The 22901-nt window shown below is 55.0% G+C and overlaps 7 protein-coding genes across 7 annotated transcripts; 4 read left to right on the top strand and 3 right to left on the bottom strand.

The window, feature by feature from the left end:
- Nucleotides 1-1713: 1713 nt before the first annotated feature.
- COL26b_005119 (uncharacterized protein) lies at nt 1714-2331 on the bottom strand (the record flags this gene model as incomplete). The annotated part of the gene is made up of 1 exon (XM_053177975.1): nt 1714-2331. The coding sequence occupies one exon, from the start codon at nt 2329-2331 to the stop codon at nt 1714-1716; it is 618 nt and encodes a 205-aa protein (XP_053038095.1).
- A 2215-nt stretch (nt 2332-4546) lies between these two features.
- On the top strand, nt 4547-8257 carry COL26b_005118 (uncharacterized protein; the record flags this gene model as incomplete). The annotated part of the gene is made up of 3 exons (XM_053177974.1): nt 4547-7291; nt 7369-7754; nt 7801-8257. The coding sequence occupies 3 exons, from the start codon at nt 4547-4549 to the stop codon at nt 8255-8257; spliced, it is 3588 nt and encodes a 1195-aa protein (XP_053038094.1).
- A 1870-nt stretch (nt 8258-10127) lies between these two features.
- COL26b_005117 (uncharacterized protein) lies at nt 10128-10689 on the bottom strand (the record flags this gene model as incomplete). The annotated part of the gene is made up of 4 exons (XM_053177973.1): nt 10128-10244; nt 10304-10507; nt 10567-10580; nt 10647-10689. The coding sequence occupies 4 exons, from the start codon at nt 10687-10689 to the stop codon at nt 10128-10130; spliced, it is 378 nt and encodes a 125-aa protein (XP_053038093.1).
- Nucleotides 10690-12110: 1421 nt separating this feature from the next.
- Nucleotides 12111-14561, top strand: COL26b_005116 (uncharacterized protein; the record flags this gene model as incomplete). Its single annotated transcript, XM_053177972.1, has 3 exons — nt 12111-12374; nt 12450-14085; nt 14134-14561. 3 exons carry the CDS (start codon nt 12111-12113, stop codon nt 14559-14561), a joined length of 2328 nt encoding a protein of 775 aa, XP_053038092.1.
- An 800-nt stretch (nt 14562-15361) lies between these two features.
- COL26b_005115 (uncharacterized protein) lies at nt 15362-16693 on the top strand (the record flags this gene model as incomplete). Its single annotated transcript, XM_053177971.1, has 2 exons — nt 15362-15976; nt 16031-16693. 2 exons carry the CDS (start codon nt 15362-15364, stop codon nt 16691-16693), a joined length of 1278 nt encoding a protein of 425 aa, XP_053038091.1.
- Nucleotides 16694-16835: 142 nt separating this feature from the next.
- COL26b_005114 (uncharacterized protein) lies at nt 16836-19846 on the bottom strand (the record flags this gene model as incomplete). Its single annotated transcript, XM_053177970.1, has 3 exons — nt 16836-18421; nt 18479-19470; nt 19800-19846. The coding sequence occupies 3 exons, from the start codon at nt 19844-19846 to the stop codon at nt 16836-16838; spliced, it is 2625 nt and encodes an 874-aa protein (XP_053038090.1).
- A 581-nt stretch (nt 19847-20427) lies between these two features.
- On the top strand, nt 20428-21612 carry COL26b_005113 (uncharacterized protein; the record flags this gene model as incomplete). Its single annotated transcript, XM_053177969.1, has 1 exon — nt 20428-21612. The coding sequence occupies one exon, from the start codon at nt 20428-20430 to the stop codon at nt 21610-21612; it is 1185 nt and encodes a 394-aa protein (XP_053038089.1).
- Between the last annotated feature and the right edge of the window lie 1289 nt (nt 21613-22901).

Here is a 22901-nt window from a genome sequence, read left to right as displayed (position 1 = left end):
GATCATGAAGATGTGATCTAATCTCCGCAACATCCAGCCGCAGCTGGCGCGCTGTGAAATCCCAACAGACTCAACCCCCAACGGCCCCCTCGATTGTGAAGCTGAAGAGAGGGCGCACCACATAACTGAGACGCGTCACCTGGGGCAGGCATCCACTTGCGTTCTTCGGCGTTTGACTGGCCGGCAAACATCGCTATTGAAAATGTGCGAGACCTAGTAGCAACTGAGATGGAAGAGAAAACCGAATGGCCTCCAGTCCGGGACGTGACCACGGATCAAGGTCGGTGCGAACCGCCGTGCGCTCCTCACACTGTCTCGGAGAGACTGGACGTGGCCGTTCTCGCAATGCAACCGTCCGGTGGCCACTGATGCTGCCGACTACCTATCCGTCCTCGATCCATTGTTCTCTGGCTCCCATTTCCACGTCCAATGAATATCACTTCCGCTCCGCGCCGTTACCTGTCATTTTGCACGTCATGGCAGAAACAGCAATATGCGCGGCCCGCCATTCATCGCCGAAATGAGACAAAGACGGTGCTCTTGACATTTGGTAGTAACCCTCAAGATGGGTGATTACCCAACACCACTCGTCCTTTATATGCAGTGCCCTTACATCCTGGCAGTTGTGGTAGACCATCTAGCTATACTTTTCATTTGGTTTTTTTCTGGTTGATGCGCGTGAGAATTCAGCATTTCAGTTGAAGAAAGATTCAAATTACCCCGATCTCAAGAGCAGCGGGGACTCTCATGCAGGTCTGGCCCAAGCATCTCATTGCCGATTGAAAAGAAACGTGGTGAATCAGCCTCCAGGCCACGGCGTCAAAGCTGCTCATTGAATGGACCCTGGTGTGCTCGGGAACTCCACACTTCGCGGGTTTTTTTTCGAATTGGCCCACCGATCCAACCGGGGATCTGTTCCCCATCTCCCGCCAGGCCATCCGACCGGGATCCGGATGAGACGAAGCCATCCGGATCGGCGTCGTGGCCCGCAACCTTCAACCCCGACGACAACAAAAGATAATTCGCACCCGCAACGTTGCAACAATGCGTGTTTCCTGTTGCATCGAAGATATGCACGCAGAAAATTGAGACGCCGCCAAGCTTCTAGCAGCCTCTTCATTCAATGTGTGTTGTTTGAGGCAGCCCGACGCACAGGAACCTTCCAAGAAGGCAACGGTCACTTGAGAATAATTTTAATAATTATCATCGATTAAAGTCTCGTCATTATTAAGCTTGCGGTCTCGGTTCCCGCATATCTGGCTTGTCTTTGGATACGCATTCGCCGTGCGTTCAGAAAACTTTTGAAGTGAACAACGCCAGGCTGTGTCTCGCAGCTCTGAATGACTGCGCTATCTCGACGACAACCATACCATTCGTGGCCGTCTCTAGATGGTGCCGCGATGGTCCACCAAAATCAGACACATCGGCAGTTGGTATGGCTGCCAATGGCGGTGTCCTGTATCCTTGCGACCCCAGGGGCGATGCGCTGCGTTCCGTGTCCAATGCCTTAGGATGGCTGTCAATTGCTTCTTGCAAAGTCCCGTTTCTTTTCCAAATCGTTTTGCTTGGGAGGTTCGCGACGACATCAGACGCACGGCATAAGGACGCGGATATGGCGAAAGAATCCAGCAGAACGAATTATGCATGGACCTTCGACTTTGTGTGACTTCCTAGCTTTTGGCAAATATCGAGGGGTTATGGCTCAAGCACCGGTCATGCGTCTTTTGCGTTGTCGTCGGCCGCCGAGTCTCCCGCATCTGTCTTCGCCTTCGGCTCGCCATCAGCGTCAAATCCAAGAGCGTCCAGCTCCCGAATAAGCTCGTTGATCTTGATGACCTTGGCAATTTGCTCGGGCAGAAGCGTCTCTCCTCCTTCCTTCTTGTTCTTGAGGTCTTTCGCCTGCTTGAGCTTCTTCTTTATGTTGCGGGCCTTCTTCTCTCGCTCCACCTCAGGGTCAGCCTCCTCGGCCTTGGGTGGCTCATCGGCAGTCTTGGCCTTCTGGTCGTCGGCTTCGTCTTCGTTGCCGGCCTTGGCCTTCCTTCTTGCCTCTCGACGCTTGGCATTCTTATTGCTAGCAGCTGAAGATGACGCCTCAGGCTTGTCGTCTTTCAGGCCGGCCGCACCAGGGATGCCGGTTCTCGTTCCGCGATCACGGAAAGCAGCGGCAGTGCGGTTCTTGTAGACCTCAACATCCTCAGGCGGGCGGTAACCGGGGCGGATCTTGATTGCTTTGCGGGTGCTGCCGTCGGCTCGCACGGATTCGGGAATCTGGCGCTCGCCTGCATCGTCGGTCACGATGCCCGCGTTGGAGGGTTTGGGTTCAGAAGGCATGTCGTCGGGCACGTTCGTCCGGATTCGCGTAAAATCGATGTGATCGGCGATAACCCAACAGCTTCGCCGGGCGCACTCGGTAAGGTACGCTTGGGCGCCGAACAAGTGAATCGGTATATCGCGAACAAGAGCTGTAGCCAATGTGCGGCTGTAGCTGTGTCAAGTCCGCCAGATGCTGGTAGCTGCGGGCAGCTCGGCTCGGTTGGGCAAGTGTCGAATGCGGTTGGATGCGGCAGATGATCACAGCCTACCGCGGGGCACACACGGTCGCACCTTGTTTCTTTCCAGAACTACCGCTGCAGCTGCAGCTTTCGGGGCAGTTTGGCAGTTGCAGACAATACAAGCCAGCAATCGGATGCAATGCAGCTGATGGCAGGAAACAAGAGGCCGACAAGCTACGTAGCCGTGGAAAGGACCTGTTTCGATTTGGCAAAAAGAAGGTGGGAGACGACGTCGAAACAGCCCCTCCTCGTGCACCGCGCACAGACCATTCTGGGGTCTGAACCTTCTTGCTCACCGCTGGGCCATGATTGGCCCGGGCCACGACCATCCAATCTGGCGGATCCAGGAACACTGGACGAAACCACGGGCACGTACCGCCACAGCTGTGAGCTTCCATTGACAACAGCTGGGGGCGGCGGGGAGCACTCGGGCACTGGACTCTCTCTCGCGCTCGCTCGCAACCCTCTCATCTGCGCTGGAGGAAAGCGAAGCCAGGTCGGTATGACGCCACGTGTGTCGCCCACTCTAGCCGGTCAGAGCTGCATTAAGCCGGCGTATCCTACCCTCTCCTTCGCAAACAAAGTCAAGTACCACACCGTCAGGCACTCTCCCGTGTCATCCCAAATTTCAAGGTTGCCACAAAATCCATGCCCCTGTGCAGCCAGGCTTTTTCCATTTTCCCTGGTCTGTCGCCCTCGGTCTCATACGATGGGCCTTGGCACGGAGTAGTCTTCGACAGGGTGAGGTGGCATATGGGCGACAACGCAGAACTCCGCTCCGCCTGGGGTTTGGCGAGGCAGATTCCTGGGTACCTGTTTCAATCTGATTGACTGTACCATCGTTAGGTTCGTTGACCCGAAGCTCTATTTAAACATCAGGAGCCGCTACCAGGCCGGGAAGGCTCGTCCATGGCTTCCTTAGTTGGCCCTGCGCAGCAAGTGGCTTTCACAAGAGCGCCTCTCTCACCGACACACTCCGCAGGACGAATAAAAGGCGTTTCGTCGGTCAGCATGACAGGACACCTGCATCTGCATGGAGGCCGCACGAGTGCACCTCTCATGTCTGTCAAAATAAGAGTGCGCCGGCTGCCTCCAGCCCCAAAGCCTCATGCTGGACACAGTCTATCTGGGGTGGCATTGCGAGGTTCCAGACGATTTATGGTCTCAGTGAAGAGATGAAAGGAAGACTGGTTGATTAAGGGATTCGTCGTCATCAATGACACGCAACGCTCCTCGTAACCGCCCTTGGCAAAGAGACAAGCTTCGTCCCGTCAGGTTCAAGCTTTGCCTGGCACAGTCCGCGTTTGCCAAGCCTTAGGCGACATGCTGGTCTCGCTCTCATCAAACCACCACTTCTCGCGCAACACCCAGGCAAATTTGCCTGTTTGGACGAATTGTCATAGCCCTGCACGCTCACTCTTGGCACTGACCTGGAGGCCTGTTTCTATCGCCTGTTTTGTGCAATAACAACACATCCTCTCCGTCATTGCTTGTTTGACGAATGATGTCGGTAGGATGCCTCTTCCCCGAGGGCCGCGGTACACCATACCTAGATTATGCAAGGCAAGAGCCAAGGACCTGTCGGAGATTTTGGGGCCATTAAGATTCAAATTGAGTTTGTTATGGTTGAAGGTGTTCTAGTGGGCAACATCAGGCACAAGCTACCTTAGGTATACAAGGGAGTTGCTGCCTCTTCCTCACTTCCTCCTTGCCTCCCTTACATGCGTTTGCTTAGTTTCCGTACTCTGCTTCCTACCCCAACAGTGAGCAGTTCTTGCAGTTCCTTGAGGCATTGCCTCGTCCACCACTTCTTTAATAAGCCTCCTTCCGAAGAAGGAACCAATACGTAATATTGATCTAATTCATCTGCCAAGCTGCTACGCCTCCAACGTCTCATCTTTTCTCCCATCGACAGCAGCATGAGAAGTATTTACTGAAGTCTCTTACATCTCCGTTAATCGATACATCAACACTACGAATAGACGCTATTGAATATGGCGACGCCGCCAGAGAAAGCGACGACGGAGGCCCAGCATGCCGACAAGGGCATCGACGTCGCCGACAAGGTCGAGCATAGCAGCGAACACCATTCGGAAGATGTCATATCTGAGAAGACCAAAGATCACCATGAGTCACATGGCTTCCACTTGGACACGGCGGACGCGTTGACGGCGGATCGTGGCACTGAGGACATGTTCAAGCCCAAGAATGACAAGTTCGCCTTTTCTCCTGGTCAGCTCTCCAAGCTTTTGAATCCAAAGAGTCTCAACGCATTCTATGCACTGGGTGGTCTAGCTGGCTTGGAAAAAGGTCTTCAAACGAATCGGAAGGCGGGCCTGAGTGTCGACGAAGATCGCCTGGATGGCACAGTTTCCTTCGAAGAGGCTGCCACCAAAGGAGCCCCCAAGTATGGTGCAGCTGGCAACAATGTGCCCGAAAAGGATCCCAACTCAAAAGGAGACGACTTTATCCCCCCTCCGCCAAGCGAGTATACCGGTGGTTTCTCGGACCGGAAAGTCGCTTTCAGAGACAACCAGCTGCCAGACAAGAAGCAGACATCGTTCCTGCAGTTTGTCTGGATCGCTTACAACGACAAAATTCTGATTTTGCTGACCGCTGCTGCTATCATATCCCTCTCTCTTGGCTTTTACGAATCATACGGCCCGACCCACAAGGAGGGTGAGCCACGCGTCGACTGGGTCGAGGGCATGGCCATCGTCGTTGCCATCGTCGCCGTCGTCTTGGTCGGGTCGATCAATGATTGGAACATGCAGCGCCAGTTCAACACTCTTAACAAAAAGAATGATGACAGGACCGTCAAGGCCATCCGGTCTGGGAAATCAGTGGAGATACCTGTTCATGACATCGTCGTCGGCGACGTCGTGCACCTCAGCACTGGCGACGTCGTGCCAGTCGACGGCATTTTCATCGACGGTCACAGTCTTAAATGCGATGAATCGTCGGCCACCGGAGAATCTGATCTTCTCAGAAAAGTCGCAGCTGATGAAGTCTTTGAAGCACTGGATAAGATGGCGCACGGAGGTGCTGCTCGGCCTGACGTCGAAAAGTTGGACCCCTTTATCATTTCCGGCAGCAAAGTTCAAGAAGGAACTGGAGTCTTTTTAGTCACAGCTGTGGGTGTCAACTCATCGTACGGACGCATCACGATGTCTCTGCGGACCGAACAGGAAGAAACACCTCTTCAGAGGAAGCTCAACATTCTTGCCGACTTCATTGCAAAAGCCGGTGGCGCTGCCGGTCTTCTGTTGTTCGTGGCGTTGTTCATCAGGTTTCTCGTCAAACTGCCGAATAACCAAGGGACGGCCGCTGAAAAAGGCCAGGAGTTCATGAAGATTTTCATCGTCTCCATTACTGTTGTGGTGGTAGCAGTGCCGGAGGGCTTGCCGTTAGCTGTTACCCTGGCTCTTTCCTTCGCAACCAACCGCATGATGAAAGACAACAACCTAGTTCGAGTTTTGAAAGCTTGCGAGACCATGGGAAACGCGACGACGATTTGTTCCGACAAGACTGGGACACTGACCCAGAACAAGATGACGGTAGTTGCGACCACTCTGGGCAAGAGCGTCAGCTTTGGCGGCACAGATACTCCACTCGAAGAGTCCAAGGAGGGCAAGGCTAAGAGCAGCAGCTCTAACGGAGCACCCGTGTCCTCAGTTCGGAATGTTCCTGTTGCCGATTTCACCAAGGATCTCAGCACGCAGACCAAGGGCCTATTAATTCAAGGCAACGCCGTCAACTCCACAGCCTTTGAAGGTGACGAGGATGGAGAGAAAACCTTCATTGGATCCAAGACAGAAGTCGCCCTGCTCTCCTTTTGTCGAGATCACCTGGGAGCAGGTCCTGTCCAGGAGGAGCGCGCAAACGCGAACATTGTGCAGGTCGTCCCCTTCGACTCTGCGGTCAAGTACATGGCTACAGTAGTCAAGCTTGCGGATGGGAAGTACAGAGCGTATGTCAAGGGTGCGTCCGAGATTCTCTTGGACAAGTGTACCAAGGTGCTCGAAGACCCCAGCAGTTCTGAGCTCAAAACTACAGAGATCACGTCAGAGGACCGCGAGATGTTTTCGCAAACCATCACATCGTACGCCGGACAAACACTTCGAACTATTGGTTCTTCGTTCAAGGATTTCGAATCATGGCCTCCGAAAGATGCCGTCTCTTCTGACGATCCCCGAGCGGCAGACTTCAACAAGATCCATGCAGACATGACTCTGATCGCCATCTATGGTATCAAGGACCCTCTGCGCACGACTGTCATTGACGCCATCAAAGACTGCGATCACGCAGGTGTGGTGGTTCGCATGGTGACTGGCGACAACATCTTGACCGCAAAGGCCATTGCCAAGGAGTGTGGGATCTACCATGCTGAGAAGGGTGGCATTGCCATGGAGGGACCGGACTTCCGCAGGAAGTCAGAGGAAGAGTTGAAGGACATCGTCCCGAAGCTCCAGGTTCTTGCTCGCTCCAGCCCTGATGACAAGCGAATCCTGGTACACACTCTTAAAGAACTCGGGGAAACGGTTGCTGTTACTGGAGACGGTACCAACGATGCTCCAGCACTCAAAATGGCAGACATTGGTTTCTCTATGGGTATTGCCGGAACGGAGGTTGCGAAAGAGGCCTCGGAGATCATTCTCATGGACGACAACTTTGCGTCAATCGTGAAAGGGTTGATGTGGGGCAGAGCCATCAATGATTCCGTGAAGAAATTCCTGCAGGTACGTTGCTATTTTTCTTTCGTGTCTCTACTGTCTGTCGTCCCTATTGTCGTCCCTGCTTCTAACCCGAGATACAGTTTCAACTCACTGTCAACATTACCGCTGTTGTCCTGACCTTCGTTACTGCGGTTGCCAGCGAAGATCAAGCTTCTGTGTTGAATGCCATTCAACTGCTCTGGGTCAACCTCATCATGGACACTTTTGCCGCTCTCGCGCTCGCTACCGACCCGCCAACGCGCAGCGTGCTCGATCGCAAGCCAGAACGCAAATCTGCTCCTCTCATCACCCTGAGAATGATCAAGATGATCCTTGGCCAAGCTGTGGTCCAGCTGGTCGTGACGCTGGTATTGTATTACGCGGGATCTGGCCTAGTCGATGTCTTGGAAGGACAAGACAGGGCAGTGAAACTGAACACGCTCGTCTTCAATACCTTTGTGTGGTTGCAAATTTTCAACGAACTCAAGTAGGTCACAGCACTCGGCGATTGAGTACATGCTAACGCAAAATAGCAACCGCCGCTTGGACAACAAGCTGAATATCTTTGAAAACATCACCAAGAACCCATTCTTCATCGCCATCAACCTGATCATGATTGGCGGGCAGCTGCTGATCATTTTCGTCGGAAGCGATGCTTTCAAGGTTGAACGATTGACTGGTAAGGAGTGGGGCATTTCTATCGGTCTCGGTGCGATTTCGTTGCCCATGGGTGTCTTGATCCGTCTTCTCCCTGACAACTGGGTTGGCGCATGTATGCCCTGGTTCATCCGTAAGAAGTGGGCGCCAGAAACCATTTCAGAGAAGCGGATGGAAGAGCATCGCGACTTTGTCGAGGGCAAGGAAATGCCTCTGAGAACGCTTACCGGTCTTCGCGGTAGGAGAGCGGAAACACATATCCCATTCCGAAAGAAGATGCACAACGCCAAGGAGCATGCCAAGGAGAAAGTCACTCACCTTGCACATAAATAATCTGCAGCTGCGTTAGTAAGTTAGGTTTCATTGGAACAAGAGGTCTGTTAATAACGTTAATTCAATTAATTCTTGCAAACTGGACCAAGATGCGTCTGGCGATTATTTAAAAACCACAGGCTGTTGAAGATTGCATCCATGGCCGTGAAGAGCGCTGTCCAATCCAATCACATCAAACGTGTACTCTGCCATGAGGTTTAGTTGCGATGTAGCAGGCCAAATGACTCTGAGGCCTGGTGGTCCTGTATTTGTTGTTTTCGACAGTCTGCGACGACCCGTGAATGAAGCCCGATCAGAGGCGACAAGCAGTGATGGCTTGTGATAATGTGGCTGACGAGGGTTGTGCTGGTGGTGCTGGTGAGGCTTTTCTTGACTTAGTCAGCTGGAGAGTCCGTTAGTCCAAAATAGTGGATACCCAAGTAGCCAATCAGAAGAAAGGCAATTCGGCAAAGCTGGTGCTCCCGGAACATCGCGAATTTCGTCAGGAACCTCACCTCCGAAAACCATCTGATCACCCTCCCACGACTCTCGCCTCGCCGACCGCATCGAAGCATCCTCGTCCTCCCCACACGAAGTGCGATTTGACAGACGACATTCAAGATGGTAAGGCTTCCGCGCCCTTTGTTGCGCCCCCGCGACCGCAATTGGCTAATCGCTCATCCTTTCTCCGTAGGCCGCCGCACGACCTTTCTACACGCAAGTCTCCCTCCGACCCCTCCGACCCCGTTCCGACCGACCAAGACTGCCCGAATGAACGCCGTGATGACTGCGGAACTTGAGCTTTGCTGACTGTGGGGAATTAGCGCCCTGTTCAAGAACAACTTCTCCATGCTTGGCTTCGTCTTCGCGACGGGCTTCGCTTTCGAGATGTAAGGAACCCCGAAACCCCCTGCCGATTTGAGACGACGCTTGGCCGAGGAAGGTGATGACTGTGGAGGAGGATGTCGGGTGGAAGGAGCAGACGGAGGAGGCATCAGGGCGGCGAGGAGCGAGCGAACGTTATGCTGACTGGTCTACTTTGCGTAGGGGCTTCAACGGCGCGATGAACAAGTACTGGGACTACCTTAACCGCGGCGTAAGAGAAAACCCCTCCCCGTCCTCATATACTCTTCTGTCCCGAGCGGGAATGCTAACGCATGTGAGACAATAGCGCCAATGGAAGGACATCCGCGCCAGATACGTCGAGGCTGCCGACGAGGACGACGAGTAAACGATGCCTGACCGGGATTCTTTAACGATTGGGTTCGCGCTGCTTGGGGGTTTTGCCTTTGAGGGCTATGGTAGAGTGGAGGATTTGTACCGATAGACGGAGGGGTGTGTAGAACAAGAACTACCTTTCTGCTTATTATTCACTCAAATGAGGTTCTTTTTTGTGTTGATGCAGTGGTTGAGATGAGGGATGCGGTGTTGCTTCGTGAAGTCGCACTCTGGGGGAGATGATGAAACGTATTTGTCTCAATGAATCGAAGAACGGCACCGGAGTGGTATTCCTCATGTGGTGAGGTCGTTTGAGTTGGAGCACTGGATCAAGTAAGACTGAGGTCTGTGGAACTCACGTAGCTTGAAGTACTCAAGACGCAAGTCATACGCGAGATCCTTGTCAGAGAATCGATGTCAGAATGTCAACTGTTCAAGTGGCACTGGAACTTGTTCCAACGTCGTCAACATTTCGCCCTTTGTCACAGCGTGTCCCGGCCCATTCATAATCTCAACTCAGAAGAAGAAGGGGACGTGACAATGGCAGGCACAAAATTCATAGCAGAGTCATCACCGATGCATGATTGAAAGCCATAGAAAAGACGGTGAAGCAGGTTTAACAGTTTTGGTTTGGGTCTGTAAAGTTACTACAATCTCCGACCTCGGAAGGCGCTTAAGGGAGGGCAATAGCCTCAATCTCAACCTCGACGTTCTTGGGCAGAGTCTTGACGGCGACGCAGCTGCGAGCGGGCTTGTGGGTGAACCACTTCTCGTACTCGCCGTTCATCTCCTGTATACGCCAGTCAGAAACTGCAGGTTTGGGGAAGGGAGGGGGCCGCGTAAACTTACGGCAAAGTCACCCATGTCGGCGAGGAAGATGTTGACCTTGACGACCTTGGCAATGGAAGAACCGGCCTCCTTGAGGACGGCCTCGAGGTTGGAGATGCACTGCTTGGTCTTCTGGGTGATGTTGCCCTCGATCAGGACGCCCTCGGGGTTGAGGGGGATCTGGCCGGAGCAGTAGATGGCGGTGGGGGTCTTGACGGCCTGGGACTGCGGCGGTGGTTAGCTTTTCACAGGGGGTCCAATTGCTCGTGTGAGTGAGCTCATACGTAAGGGCCGACGGCTATTTCAAATGATTGTTGTCAGTCAATTGAGTCACATAAGGCGAGGGCATTCAGAAAAGACTCACGGGCCGGGGCGTTCTTGGTGAAGACGATGGACTGGTCAGACATCTTGACGGAGTGGATGCTAAACGGCTGAGCGTGGAACTTTGTGAAGACGCGGGTTGAGGGATGGAGGGCACGAGAGGAAACTCTGGTGACGGATCTGAGGAGCGAAGAGGACATGAGGATTGAAGAGTGGAAGGAGGAGGGGCAGGTTACTACGGACCGTGGATTGAGCGCGCGCCTTTGGTGAGGATTAAGTTGGGACTTCCCAGGCTGGTCGGGCGAACCCCGCCGTTGCGCCCTCCGTTCTTCGGCGTCGAGGCCCGGGCGGGTAGCAGCGGGGTCCTGTTACCTCTCGTCGGAGCGGCTACCCGACCGAGAGTTTACGTACAAAACTGTCGATTGCGCCTTGTCTGAGGTTCGTCAAATGAGGCACAGGGCAGTTTTGCATGTAGAGGGGTTGATTGCACAGTATGTGTATTACATAGTGGACGAGGAATGACATGAGCTAGAGAGTATTAAAATGGACAAAGTTCCTTCACCCAACATTGGCCCGTGATAGGTCAATTGCATCATATTCCAGCTGAATTGCTACGTCAGGAATTGAACTCGATTCAGCAAGTCCTTACTTTCGCTAATCACATTGTTCTCTCCGAGCAAACACGCGGGCGTAGCCACAGACTGCGCGTACAATGCGTCGGGTAGAGTGCCGTCAATGGTTGCAAGGACCCTTCTTATCTTATCACGGCGGAAGGTGGGACGGAGCTCTCCCCAACCTAGACGCCCCCCAAATCAACCCCCAAAAATTGTTAGCGTAACCCACCTAAGCTCCGTCCAGCAGGCAGGCTGACAGCTTCAGTATGGCCAAGTGTCCAGTCCTTCAAGTCCAGTCCACCAAGAGGCAGAAGGAAAAAAGCAGCAGACACCCCTGCCCCCAAATTTATCCCCCAGGCCATCCTGTGTCCACGAAGGTTCACTGTCACTTCTTCGCCAGGGGGTTTCCCATTAATTTTTCCGCGCGAGCTACCTGGCCGAGGTGATCCAACCTTCCTTGTCGTTCGTCCTTCACCACCACTCTTCTCCATCGCGAGACTGATTTTGTTCCCTCTTCTTCGTTTCTGCCTCCCTGCCGCAGCTTCTTCTGTCGTTCCTTACCTCAACCTTTCCTTCTTCTCTTCACTATTCTCTCTTCGCGCCTGTCTTCTTCAATCACCTTGACGTGAGGGCTGACGCGGTCCACTTTTTCCCATAGCGTGTAAGTACCTTAAGCTACAAGCCCCTGAATTGCTCCCTTACAACCGCAGGAGCACAGCTCCGAGGCGCGATACGTACCACCACGTAGAGCTACCTGTCCTTCTTGATGCGACTCTTCTGGGGAACCGCACTTTTTCATCTCCAGCTTCCCAACTCAACCTCCAATCTCGCGAGACTTGGAACTGACAAACCCCGTCTCGCGCAGCTCCTCCCGTCCATTTCCGATTCCCAACATGGCGCAGACGACTGCCACCTCCCCGCAGGGCAGCGTTCGCCAGCGCAACACGGGCTCTACTAAGAAGGGAGCTGTCCCGGGCGCCGCTGCTGACGCCGTCGCCGACTCTCTGACCAAGGCCGCCGACAAGACCAAGCGCGCCGGCGCGGAGAGCGGCCACATCATCGGCCTCGTCGTCACCACTGTCCTGGCCTTCGTCACCCGTTTCTGGGGTATCAGCCATCCCAATGAAGTCGTCTTCGACGAGGTTCACTTTGGCAAGGTACGTTAGCACTGTCACTTTTTCCCCCCTCTCCTTCCCCAAGACACGATAGCTGACAGCTTGCTTTCCAAACAGTTTGCCTCCTACTACCTCGAGAGAACATACTTCTTCGATGTCCACCCTCCGTTCGGAAAGCTCCTCTTTGCCTTTATGGGATGGCTTGTAGGCTACGACGGACACTTCCACTTCGAGAACATTGGCGACTCGTACATCTCCAACAAGGTCCCCTATGTCGCTTTCCGCGCTCTGCCCGCCATCCTCGGCGCATTGACGGTCACCATCTCCTACCTCATCATGTGGGAGTCTGGTTACAGTCTGCCTGCCTGCATTCTGGCCGCCGGCCTCATTCTCCTCGACAACGCCCACATTGGTCAGACCAGACTGATCCTCTTGGATGCTACTCTGGTCTTCTGCATGGCATGCAGCTTGCTCTGCTACATCAAGTTCTACAAGCTGCGCCACGAGCCTTTCTCGCGCAAGTGGTGGAAGTGGCTTATCCTTACCGGATTCGCCCTGTCTGCCGACATGTCGACCAAGTATGTCGGTCTCTTCGCTTTCGTCACCATTGGCTCTGCTGTGATTATCGATCTCTGGGCCCTGTTGGACATTAAGCGACCTGGTGGCGCGCTGTCTCTTCCGGACTTTGGCAAGCACTTTGCTGCCCGCGCATTCGGCCTCATTCTGATGCCCTTCCTCTTCTATCTCTTCTGGTTCCAGGTTCACTTCGCCATCCTTACCCGTTCCGGTCCTGGCGACGACTTCATGACTCCCGAGTTCCAGGAGACTCTTAGCGACAACGTCATGTTGGCCAACTCCTTGACCGTCGAATACTACGACACGATCACCCTTCGCCACAAGGAGACCAAGACGTACCTCCACAGCCACGAGGACCGCTACCCCCTCCGCTACGACGACGGCCGTGTTTCCAGCCAGGGCCAGCAGGTCACTGGTTACCCCTACAACGACACCAACAACTACTGGCAGGTCATTCCCCTCGTCGACGACCAGAAGACGGGCAAGGCCGTCAAGAACAACGATGTCGTCCGTCTTCGCCACCTGGGCACCGACACCATGCTTCTCTCCCACGATGTTGCCTCTCCTTACTACCCTACCAACCAGGAGTTCACCACCGTTCCCTTGACCGAAGCCTACGGAGAGCGCCTGAACGACACGCTCTTCGAGATCAGGGTCGAGAACGGCAAGGCTGGCCAGGAGTTTAAGAGTATTTCCAGCCACTTCAAGCTGATTCACAACCCCAGCAAGGTTGCCATGTGGACTCACACCACCCCTCTTCCCGAGTGGGCACACAAGCAGCAGGAGATCAACGGTAACAAGCAGCTGGCCCCTAGCTCCAATATTTGGTTCGTCGAGGATCTCCCTTCCGTTCCCGCAGACTCCAAGAGACGCGAGAAGCCGGAGAAGGAGGTTAAGACGCTGCCCTTCTTCCGCAAGTGGTTTGAGCTTCAGCGCTCCATGTTCTGGCACAACAACCAGTTGACCAGCTCCCACCCGTACGCCAGTCAGCCCTGGCAGTGGCCTTTCCTGCTCCGTGGTGTCAGTTTCTGGACCCAGAACGACACCCGCCAGCAGATCTACTTCCTCGGCAACCCTGTCGGCTGGTGGCTTGCGAGCAGTTTGTTGGCCGTGTTCGCCGGCATTATCGGTGCCGACCAGGTCTCTCTTAGACGGGGTATTGACGCTCTTGACCACCGTGAGTAAACTGCGTCTTCTGGATCAATACCAAGCTAACCCAACGTAGGCACGCGCTCCCGTCTTTACAACTCAACCGGTTTCTTCTTCCTTGCCTGGGCCACTCACTACTTCCCCTTCTACCTCATGGGTCGTCAGCTCTTCCTCCACCACTACCTCCCGGCACACCTGGCTTCCTGCCTTGTTGCGGGTGCTCTTCTGGAGTTCATCTTCACCGCCGAGCCCGCTCCCGAGGAGGGCTACCAGGTCATCAAGGGCAACAAGAAGGGCGATGGACCTAAGAGGCACATCAGCGCCCGCGAGCGCTTTGCTGGCCAGAGCCTTCTCCCCGCCTGGATCGCCTGTGGTGTTATTTTGGCTGTTGCCGTTGCCGGCTGGTACTTCTTCCTGCCGCTGACCTACGGTTACCCCGGCCTCACCGTCGAGCAAGTCGTTCGTCGCAAGTGGCTCGGCTACGACCTGCACTTCGCCAAATAAGCGCCGTGAGGTTGAAGTCAAGCCCTTAGGGGATTGATACAGAATTTAGACGAAGGTGCTCCAGAAGTCGGATTGACTCCCAGTCCAGCGACCCGGGGTTCGGGTCACGGAAATACAGTTATCAGAAGCCAACGAGGGGATGGGGCTAAGCTGTGAATGTAAGAGGAGATGACGAACAAATGGGACACACTGTAGGGTGTACAACTAGTTTTCTTGCGTTGATGAATAGTTCCAGTTCAGCTGTTTTCGACAGTTTTCAAAGTGAAGCCCGTCTGCGTGTGATGTAAAAATAGTGACATTATGTTGAGGCTGATGCGCTCCTATTACCCCTGTCATCCACGGGAGAGATGAGCTGAGCTCCACCAGCCAATCACCGAGTCTGGCCGCTTCTCCAGGCTCCCAATTATTGACCCCTGTCAGCCCTGTCAGCCAATGACATCAGTTCCCCTGACCAATTCCAGTGACCTTCTGTCAGGGGACCATTGGAAGTTTGGAACCCCTAGCAGGAGCTTTGAATCTGGACAGTTCACCCTCCCTCTCTCGGTCAGCGTCAGCGCAGGAGGAAGGCGTGGAAGGATCGCACGACACGCAAGCACATTTGATCTACTATTTCTCCTTCCCGTTTCGCATCAATGGAGTTTTGTTTTCCGAGGCCTCGTCTTCTTCCTTGCTAATTTAGACATCATCCCGGTCTGGGTGTGGTGACATCCCGCGAGACGCCAGATCGCCGGTGCCGAACCGAACGAGAGAACCCGCCGGGGGAACAAAAACGCCTGACGCCAATCGACGCAAATAACGAAATGGGCTTCCTCAACAGTCTCCGCCTCCGCGCGCGCCGAGCCCTTCGCTCACGGGCGTTGCGCAACCTCGTCCTCCTCCTGGCGGCGTACACCCTCCTCGACGCCCTGCGCGTGCAGCGCATCATCACGGGCGCGACGCCCCCGCGCGAGGCGATCGCGAAGCGGCCTAGGAAGACGCAGAAGGTGTACATTGCGGGGATGCACTACAACGACGGGGCGCTGATCAAGGAGCACTGGAACGCGGCGGTGCTGGGGCTGGTGGACGCGCTGGGGCGGGGGAACGTGTTTGTGAGCGTGTACGAGAGCGGGAGCTGGGACGAGAGTAAAGTGTGGCTGAGGCAGTTGGACGATGAGCTGTTTAAGAGGGGGGTGAGGAGGAATGTGGTGCTGGATGAGAGGACGCATTTGCAGGAGGTCGAGGAGGGGGAGAAAGACGACGGGGGAGGAGGGGTGACGAAGGAGGGGTGGATTATGACGCCGAGGGGGAAGAGGGAGATGAGGAGGATACCGTTCCTTGCGCGTTTGAGGAACTTGACGTTGCGGGATCTGTGGAGGTTGACGGATGAGGGGGAGGTGTTTGATACGGTCCTGTTCTTGAACGATGTCGTCTTCACTGTAAGAAATCCCCGGGTTTCCGCCCATGGTCCCGCTTGCTGACTCTATCTACAGGCCGAGGACGTGCTCGCGCTGCTAGACACGAACGGGGGCCTCTACGCCGCGGCGTGCTCGCTCGACTTCTCGGAGCCGCCCTCCTACTACGACACGTTCGCGCTGCGCGACTCGGCGGGGCAGGCGCACCTGATGCAGACGTGGCCGTACTTCCGGTCCGCGGCGAGCCGGGCGGCGATGATGGCGTACGCGGACGCGGTGCCGGTGCGCAGCTGCTGGAACGGCATCGTGGCGATGCCGGCGGCGCCGTTCCTCGCATCCGAGGCTAGTGGGCGCCGCCTCAGGTTCCGTGCCGTGGCGGACTCGCTCGCTGAGGAGAAGCACCTCGAAGGCAGCGAGTGCTGTCTGATCCACGTGGACAACCCGCTGACGGAGCATCTGGGCGTGTGGCTGAATCCGCGGGTCAGGGTCGGGTATGACGGGGACGCGTACCGGTGGGCGAACCCGACGGAGGGGAGCTGGGTAAGCGTGTGGAGGGTCATCGTGGGGAAGTGGGAGGGGAGGCTGAGGAGGTTGCTTACGAGTGACGGCGTCAAGGAGTGGGTTGTCAGGAAGAGGGTGAGGGAGTGGGAGGCGGAAGGGGAGGGGAGGAGCGAGAAGGGGGTTGATTGCCTGATTAACGAGGGGCAAGTTCTTGTTTATAATGGGTGGGCGCATGTTTAAAGATACCCTGGTATATATTTGAGAATGTTTAAAGCCTTGCGGCGGTCTATCTTGTTATCCCCGATGCCATTATGTCTCGTTGCGCCCCGGATCTTCTACCTACCTTAGCTACCCGTGCTCATATTGCCGCCTGCTTAACCAATTAAGCGTCCAAAATGCCTCCCAAATTTACCCCCCAATATGTCGTCAAGTCTTGAGATATGTCGTCTGTTTCTTGTAGGAATGGGTGGAGGGAGAGCTTGTGTGCCGTTCCATCATGGGATAACGCGTCTTCGAGGAAAGGGTGAAGAAACTGGGTAGAGATTGTTTCCGTGTCAATGACCACTGGGTTCGTCCCAATTTCCTCAAAGAAGCGTGACAGCTCGAAGCTTTTCTTCGTCTCCTCGTCTACCGAGACGGACGTGGCGTCGATTGCTCTGAAGCCACCAGTGGATCTTGCGAGCATCGGTCGTCGGTTGATGATAGGTGCCTCACTCTTGTCGTCCAGCGACGGGTCGGGAGAGCTTGGTGCGCTGTTCTGTATGCTCTTGAAAAACGTCTCGTAATCGTTCAGTTGAGAGTCCGACATACTAGAGTCCTCTTGCGTATCATAGTGTTCTTCGTCATCGTCATCGTCGCTCGACTCTGAGCTCACACTCCAGGTGCTTCTCACGGCCTCTCCAGCAGTATCGTTTTTCTCAAGCCCTTCGGTCGAGGCGACATTCTCGCAAAAGCGAAGCCGACTAGGCGTTCCAACCACGCTCTTCTTTCTCTCAATGCTCTCTGGAGTCGTTGCCTTGCCATCTACTGCGGAAAGCAACTCCAGTAGCGCGCCGTCTTCGTTAAGGATATCGCACTCCTTAAGTGTCTCCAGTACCCCTGTTGCCGCCGCCTCAATCAAACGACCCATCAAGCCATGGCTGATAACTTTCGGGAGATCAGCTATGGGTACAAGGTCGTAAAGTGAGAGGCCGTGTTTGCTAAGGGTATGAATTTCTGTGGACGTGAGACAGCCCTTCCTCTGTGAGTCCGCAGCGCGAATCTTGCGGAATGCTGGGAGGATCCTATGCCTTCGGCGGAGGTCATTTGAAGACGCGAAGGCGTCAACAAAGCTAAGCATCTCAATCACTGGGCCCGAGTCCCAATATACCGAGCGTATCGCCTGCAGGAGACGAGTGTACTCTGTTTTGCCATCCTGAGAGGCGAGGGCCAGCTCGTGGAGATCTGTGAGCTGTTCCACCGGGTTGATGTCTGGGGAGGGGATGACGTGGAGAGCGAGGTAGCGAAGGATGGTCGAGTTACAAGCAATGTGATCTTGGATCTCTTTATGAGTTGCTGTCTCGGGTAGAGAGAGACCTGCTCTGATTACAGCTAGGGGACCTTGAGCATTGGGTGCATTAGGAAAGAACGGAGGCAGGTCAATCCCTTGGGTCAGTGTCTCCGGAAGTGGAACATCCACGGGAGTGAGAACGTCGCCTTCAGATGAGGACGAGGATTCTGAGTAATGTTCCAGCAGATCGTCAATGGAACCGTCTGTCGTTGCTGAAGAAGGCTCCCGGTCGTCACCGAGGATATCCTGATCGACGTTGGACGGGGATGGAGGGTTGGTATATCCAACCTGCACCTGGTCACTACCTCTGACGGTGATCGTCATGGTCTTGCCACCCTGAATGAAAGTGTAGGTTCCCGGGCCAAGGGTAATTTGGTTTCCGTTATCTAGCTCCTTGGGTTTGCGCTCTGAGGCAGGTTCTGTTACGTTGTGTAAGCGAATTGGTTTGTTGGTTTGGAAGACCAGCTGGGCCGTACCTCCAAATATCTCTACTGCATCTGCGTGTCCGATTTCGGCGTTTGTTTGTTCTTCGTGTGCAACGAACTCCTCAATTGAAGAGTCCGCGATTGGGCTCTCGGTAGGTGATGTCTCCCGCTTATTCTCGTGCCAGTCGAGAGCGGTGGGAGGACGGGGGAAGTCGCTAATATTCACTTCTTCGTCAGAGTACTCGCTCGATGTCGCGGACGCCGGAGGCGACGACGGGCCCGGGTTGCGGTATGTGTCCAGCACATGCCTCATGGACCTTGCAGAGTTCTCTCGGTAGTCTTCCTCAGAGGTGTCGATAGGGCTCTCTGCCAACATCATCATCGAAGTGCTCAGCGAACCGGGACTTTCGCTCCTTCCGTCCGTGGGAACACGAGGAAGAGCATCGCGCATCGTCTCCTGTTGAAAACTGCGACGCGAGGAGAGAGAAGTCGCCCCTTCCGTCTCCGAAGAAATGCGGCGAAGAGATGGACGGGAGCCAGATCCGTCTCCCAAGGTCTTCCCATTCTTCATCTTGTCCTTCGTCCTGTGTGACCTGCTCGTCCCGTCAGTACCTACGTTCATCTTGTTTCCTTCGGCAGGTGGCGCCGTTACCTCTTCCTGCTGTTTCGCAATTTTCTGTTCATCGCTGCTGCTGCTTTCATCCCGGTACAGATCCTGGCCGCTCTCAGCTTGCGTAACTTCTGGCCTCCACGACGTAATGCCGCGGACGATGTTGAGGGCGCGCAGGATGGTGTCGGCCTCGTTGCGGTTGCTTCGCGCGCGCTTCTCAGCTTCGTTTTGGAGGCGGCGAAGCGCGAGGAGGGCTTCTGAAGACTCACCTCCTCTGAGGCAATCTAGCGTCTCTCTGATGCCCTGCGTGTGAAGTTCGAGGGGAACGTCCCGGGCGTATGCTGTTGTTAGTTTGGGAGGCGCGGAAGAAGCTTTAGCCAAGGTGATCGTTGATGTTGACGTGTAGTTGAATCCTGACTGACTGGGTTGAGGACTGGTTGGTGTAAGCTTCCTTCCGGTCCAGCGGGAGAAAAGTTTGAAAGGCATTTTTTCGGTATTGCTTGTTGGTGAATTAATTGTGTGGTGGGGGTGGTTGCTGAGTTGCTGAGAGTCAGTGAACTGGGCAAGGTGAGAAGGCGCGCCCCTATTTGACTCAGACTTGGTCAAAGACGGCAGTTGCGACAGAAAATTCTATGGTTTGGAAGGAACGACCCTTTCTTGAAACTTCTCGCTGCCTTCGCAAAGAGGATTGTGTGCTGTGGGCTCAAAGAACATGGTCGGCGTCATGGCTCACGAGCCATGTCCCTTTGCTATTCGGCCTACTTGTTACGAGCCGCAATATCGTAGTCGGCCAGTCCCTTGCCCCCCATGTTGAAGAAGTCTCGCAACAAAAGCATTGTCATCGGCTGTTCTTTGAAGGGCCCTCAGTGGTGTGCCGCAGATCTGTACTACCACCGCCCCATGCGAGAGCCTAGGTATATCTGAAGGTTACTCAATGGTCCACACTTTCTTCAATCATCGTCTTAAGTATGAGACAGAGAAGCTGGAAGCACACAGGGTCTGGAAGGTTGCTTCAATCTCTTTCCAGATACCTCCCAAGACAAATCTGGATGAATCAACGCAACGTTTGGGACCTAGCTAGAGAATTAGAGACAGTTCTGGACTTTTCTGAGCTCGAACAAGTTGTTTGTGGAATAATGTTCTTGACAATCACACGAACAAAGGTTCAGGCAAGATGTTTTCTGTACTCTACCATCACGTCTCTAGGCTTCCTGTAGGACCTCCAACTACCGTACACGACCAGAACACAGGACATTGTCCAATACAAACTCCAACGCATCGTCAAATATATGACTTGCCATGATGCCGCAGTCAACATGTTTCCAGTCACAAACGAGCTTGCCAAACATCCAACCATACCCCCATCAACGACACCATCATCCTTGAAAAGATGTGCTACAAGAAGCAAACGTACTACAAAAGCTGCTCCCACACACGCACAGAGGAAGAAGACTGCCCCCACCAGAAGCGCCTCAGCCAACTACGCCTGCAAGAGCGCCTCGACGCCCACCGCCGCCAACGAAGCTCCTGGCTCTTGTGCATCTTCTGCTTCCTCATCGCCCCCGAGCCGCGGCCGCGCACCCCGGAGCCCCGCCGCGAGTGCCCCTTCCAAGACGTCCGCGTCGAGGTCGACGGCCGGTGTCCGCAGTGCCGCCTCCTCGACGCGCAGGCAGCGGCCGTCGGGAGAAGGGATAGATATGAGTATGACTACATGGCGCGCCGGTGCCGTGTCAGAGGTGAGGTGCAGGTGAGTCAGATGAACGCCGTTGCTGACCCCGTGAGTGCGCAGGTGGTGGATATAGCCGTCCCAATGGACGAGGCGGAGAGGAGGGAGGGGACGAGGGGGAGGGCTGGGTGGAGGGAGCATGACGCGCGGATACGGGAGCCGGAGAGGACATATATGGCATATCGCCCCGAGGGTCGTCGGGATACGGACCCCTCTGCGGGTTCGCGACGACCGAATCGGGGCCGGGACTTTGTGCCATATGTGGACTCAGGGTATGCTTCGTCATCGAGCTCGTCGGAGCTGCCACAGACATCGCGGGTGAGTAACCCGGAGTCAACGTCTTCCGCATGGCCTGCCCCTTTGCGAATATCAAAGACCAAAGGCCATGTCAGGAGCCCGGACAGGACATCTTCAGCCTGTCCTGCTCCTTTACGGACATCAAAGACTAAACAGAACCAGGATCCGTCGAGACTTACACAGACGCAACATGTCAAGAGCCCAGACTCGACATCTTCCGGTCGGCCAGACCCTTTACGAGTTTCCAAGACCAAGCAGAACCAGGACCTGTCAAGGTCCAAGAGGAGCTACTCCAGGAAACCGGGCCGAAGCGCAGTCGCAGCGTCGGAGAACCCGCCCCTGAGCGCCGTGATAGAGGACGGGGAGAAGGCCTGGAATGATGCTTGCCCGGATGGAGGCTCCGCTGCCAGGACTGCTCGAAAGCCGTCGCAGGAGCTGTCGCAACTCACCAGCCCGTCATCTTACAGCCCGGAACTACCGATCGACGATCTGATAGACGAGGTTGAGCTCCTCTGGCGAAGGGCAGGCTGCAGCAACGACGGACCTGGGTAAGGTCGTCCCTGCTCCTCAGGTACGTATGCGTTCACGTCATGTGTAGACTACGGCTTAGAGTTGGCTTCTGGACCCGTCAACCCGGGACAAACCTAGTGGCCCGTAGTTACGATACAGATCTTGTGGTGGGTTCCACGGCTCGGGGGGCCAAAGAAGACTTTACATGGGGAGAAACGTGACATGCATTCGCCTCTTTGGATCAACGGGGCGCCGCCGGGGTGGCATGGACAGAGACAGAGTTGATGCTAGCGGGGAAAACAAGCTCAAGGCAGAAGAATAAACGAGGATGCAGCCAGCCTGCAACTGTGGCCCCCCATCTTTGATACGCCGAGACCGGTTCGTGACGATGCGGATTCGTGGCCTCTTTCGTGGGCGCGTTTTGACCGCTGCCCGTCAAAGAACAGGTTTCGTTTTGCCAAGGTTGTTGGTGGCCGCTTTGTTTCCCGCGGCAGGGTGGAACAGACGTCTGGCATGGGGTGAGGGGTTCAAGAAAAACCCGCAAGATGGCTGCAAGGTACGTAGTGTTCTCAAACAAGAGGGCCAAAGGCAGAAATATTGATGCCTTCTCGTGATGCTACGCGGCTGGCTAAAAAAGGTCTGGCCAAATGTGGCAGTCGCAGGAGATTGGCGGAGCGGAGCACTGGGTGATAGGCTGCTCTATTTCCACAGACTTGATTGGTGGATGACGGGGGGACCCCCCATAGGGCTGATGAGCCGGGCAGACTGAGGGCCGCGAGATCATTGATTCGTTACCGCCTACGAAGTACGTGTCGTATCCATGATGGACCTTGTAAACCAATGGGACGGCGGCATCGGTTCGCCGGCGGGACAAACTGCGTAGTGGGTAAGCCACGCAGCGTTGGAATGGAGGTGCGGACGAACAACGAGCCGTCTTGCTGGAATGGACGGGAGAGGGGAGATGGGGGGGCCGGTCGGTTCGCAAGTGCCGTCCAAGTCTAATGAGTTGGGCCTGGCTCTGTCCGAGAACCGTGAATACGGGGTGACGACGGGTAGCACAAGCATGGGATTCGGCGGGTTCAGGGACGGAACGGGATGGTGACGAGGCGAAGAAGCTTGGCTTCTGACAGGACGCCGTCACTCACACACATACACACATACGCGCCCGCGCGCAGTAACTCATTAGTTAGCTACTAGCTGGCTCATTTCTGACCCGGCGAACCGAAATTTTGAGTCAGAAAGCTTGCTCGGTTTGAGTTTACTTGCTTCTTCTTCCCACGCTCCGGTGCACACACTACTCTCTGGGACCTGACGACCGCCACGCCAGCCCT

The sequence above is a fragment of the Colletotrichum chrysophilum genome, assembly GCF_026319265.1.
Source record: "Colletotrichum chrysophilum strain AFK26 chromosome Unknown scaffold_33, whole genome shotgun sequence".
NCBI classification, from domain to species: Eukaryota; Fungi; Ascomycota; class Sordariomycetes; order Glomerellales; family Glomerellaceae; genus Colletotrichum; species Colletotrichum chrysophilum.
The sequence above is the reverse complement of the archived record's forward strand: the minus strand, read 5'-3'. Positions and strand labels throughout refer to the sequence as shown.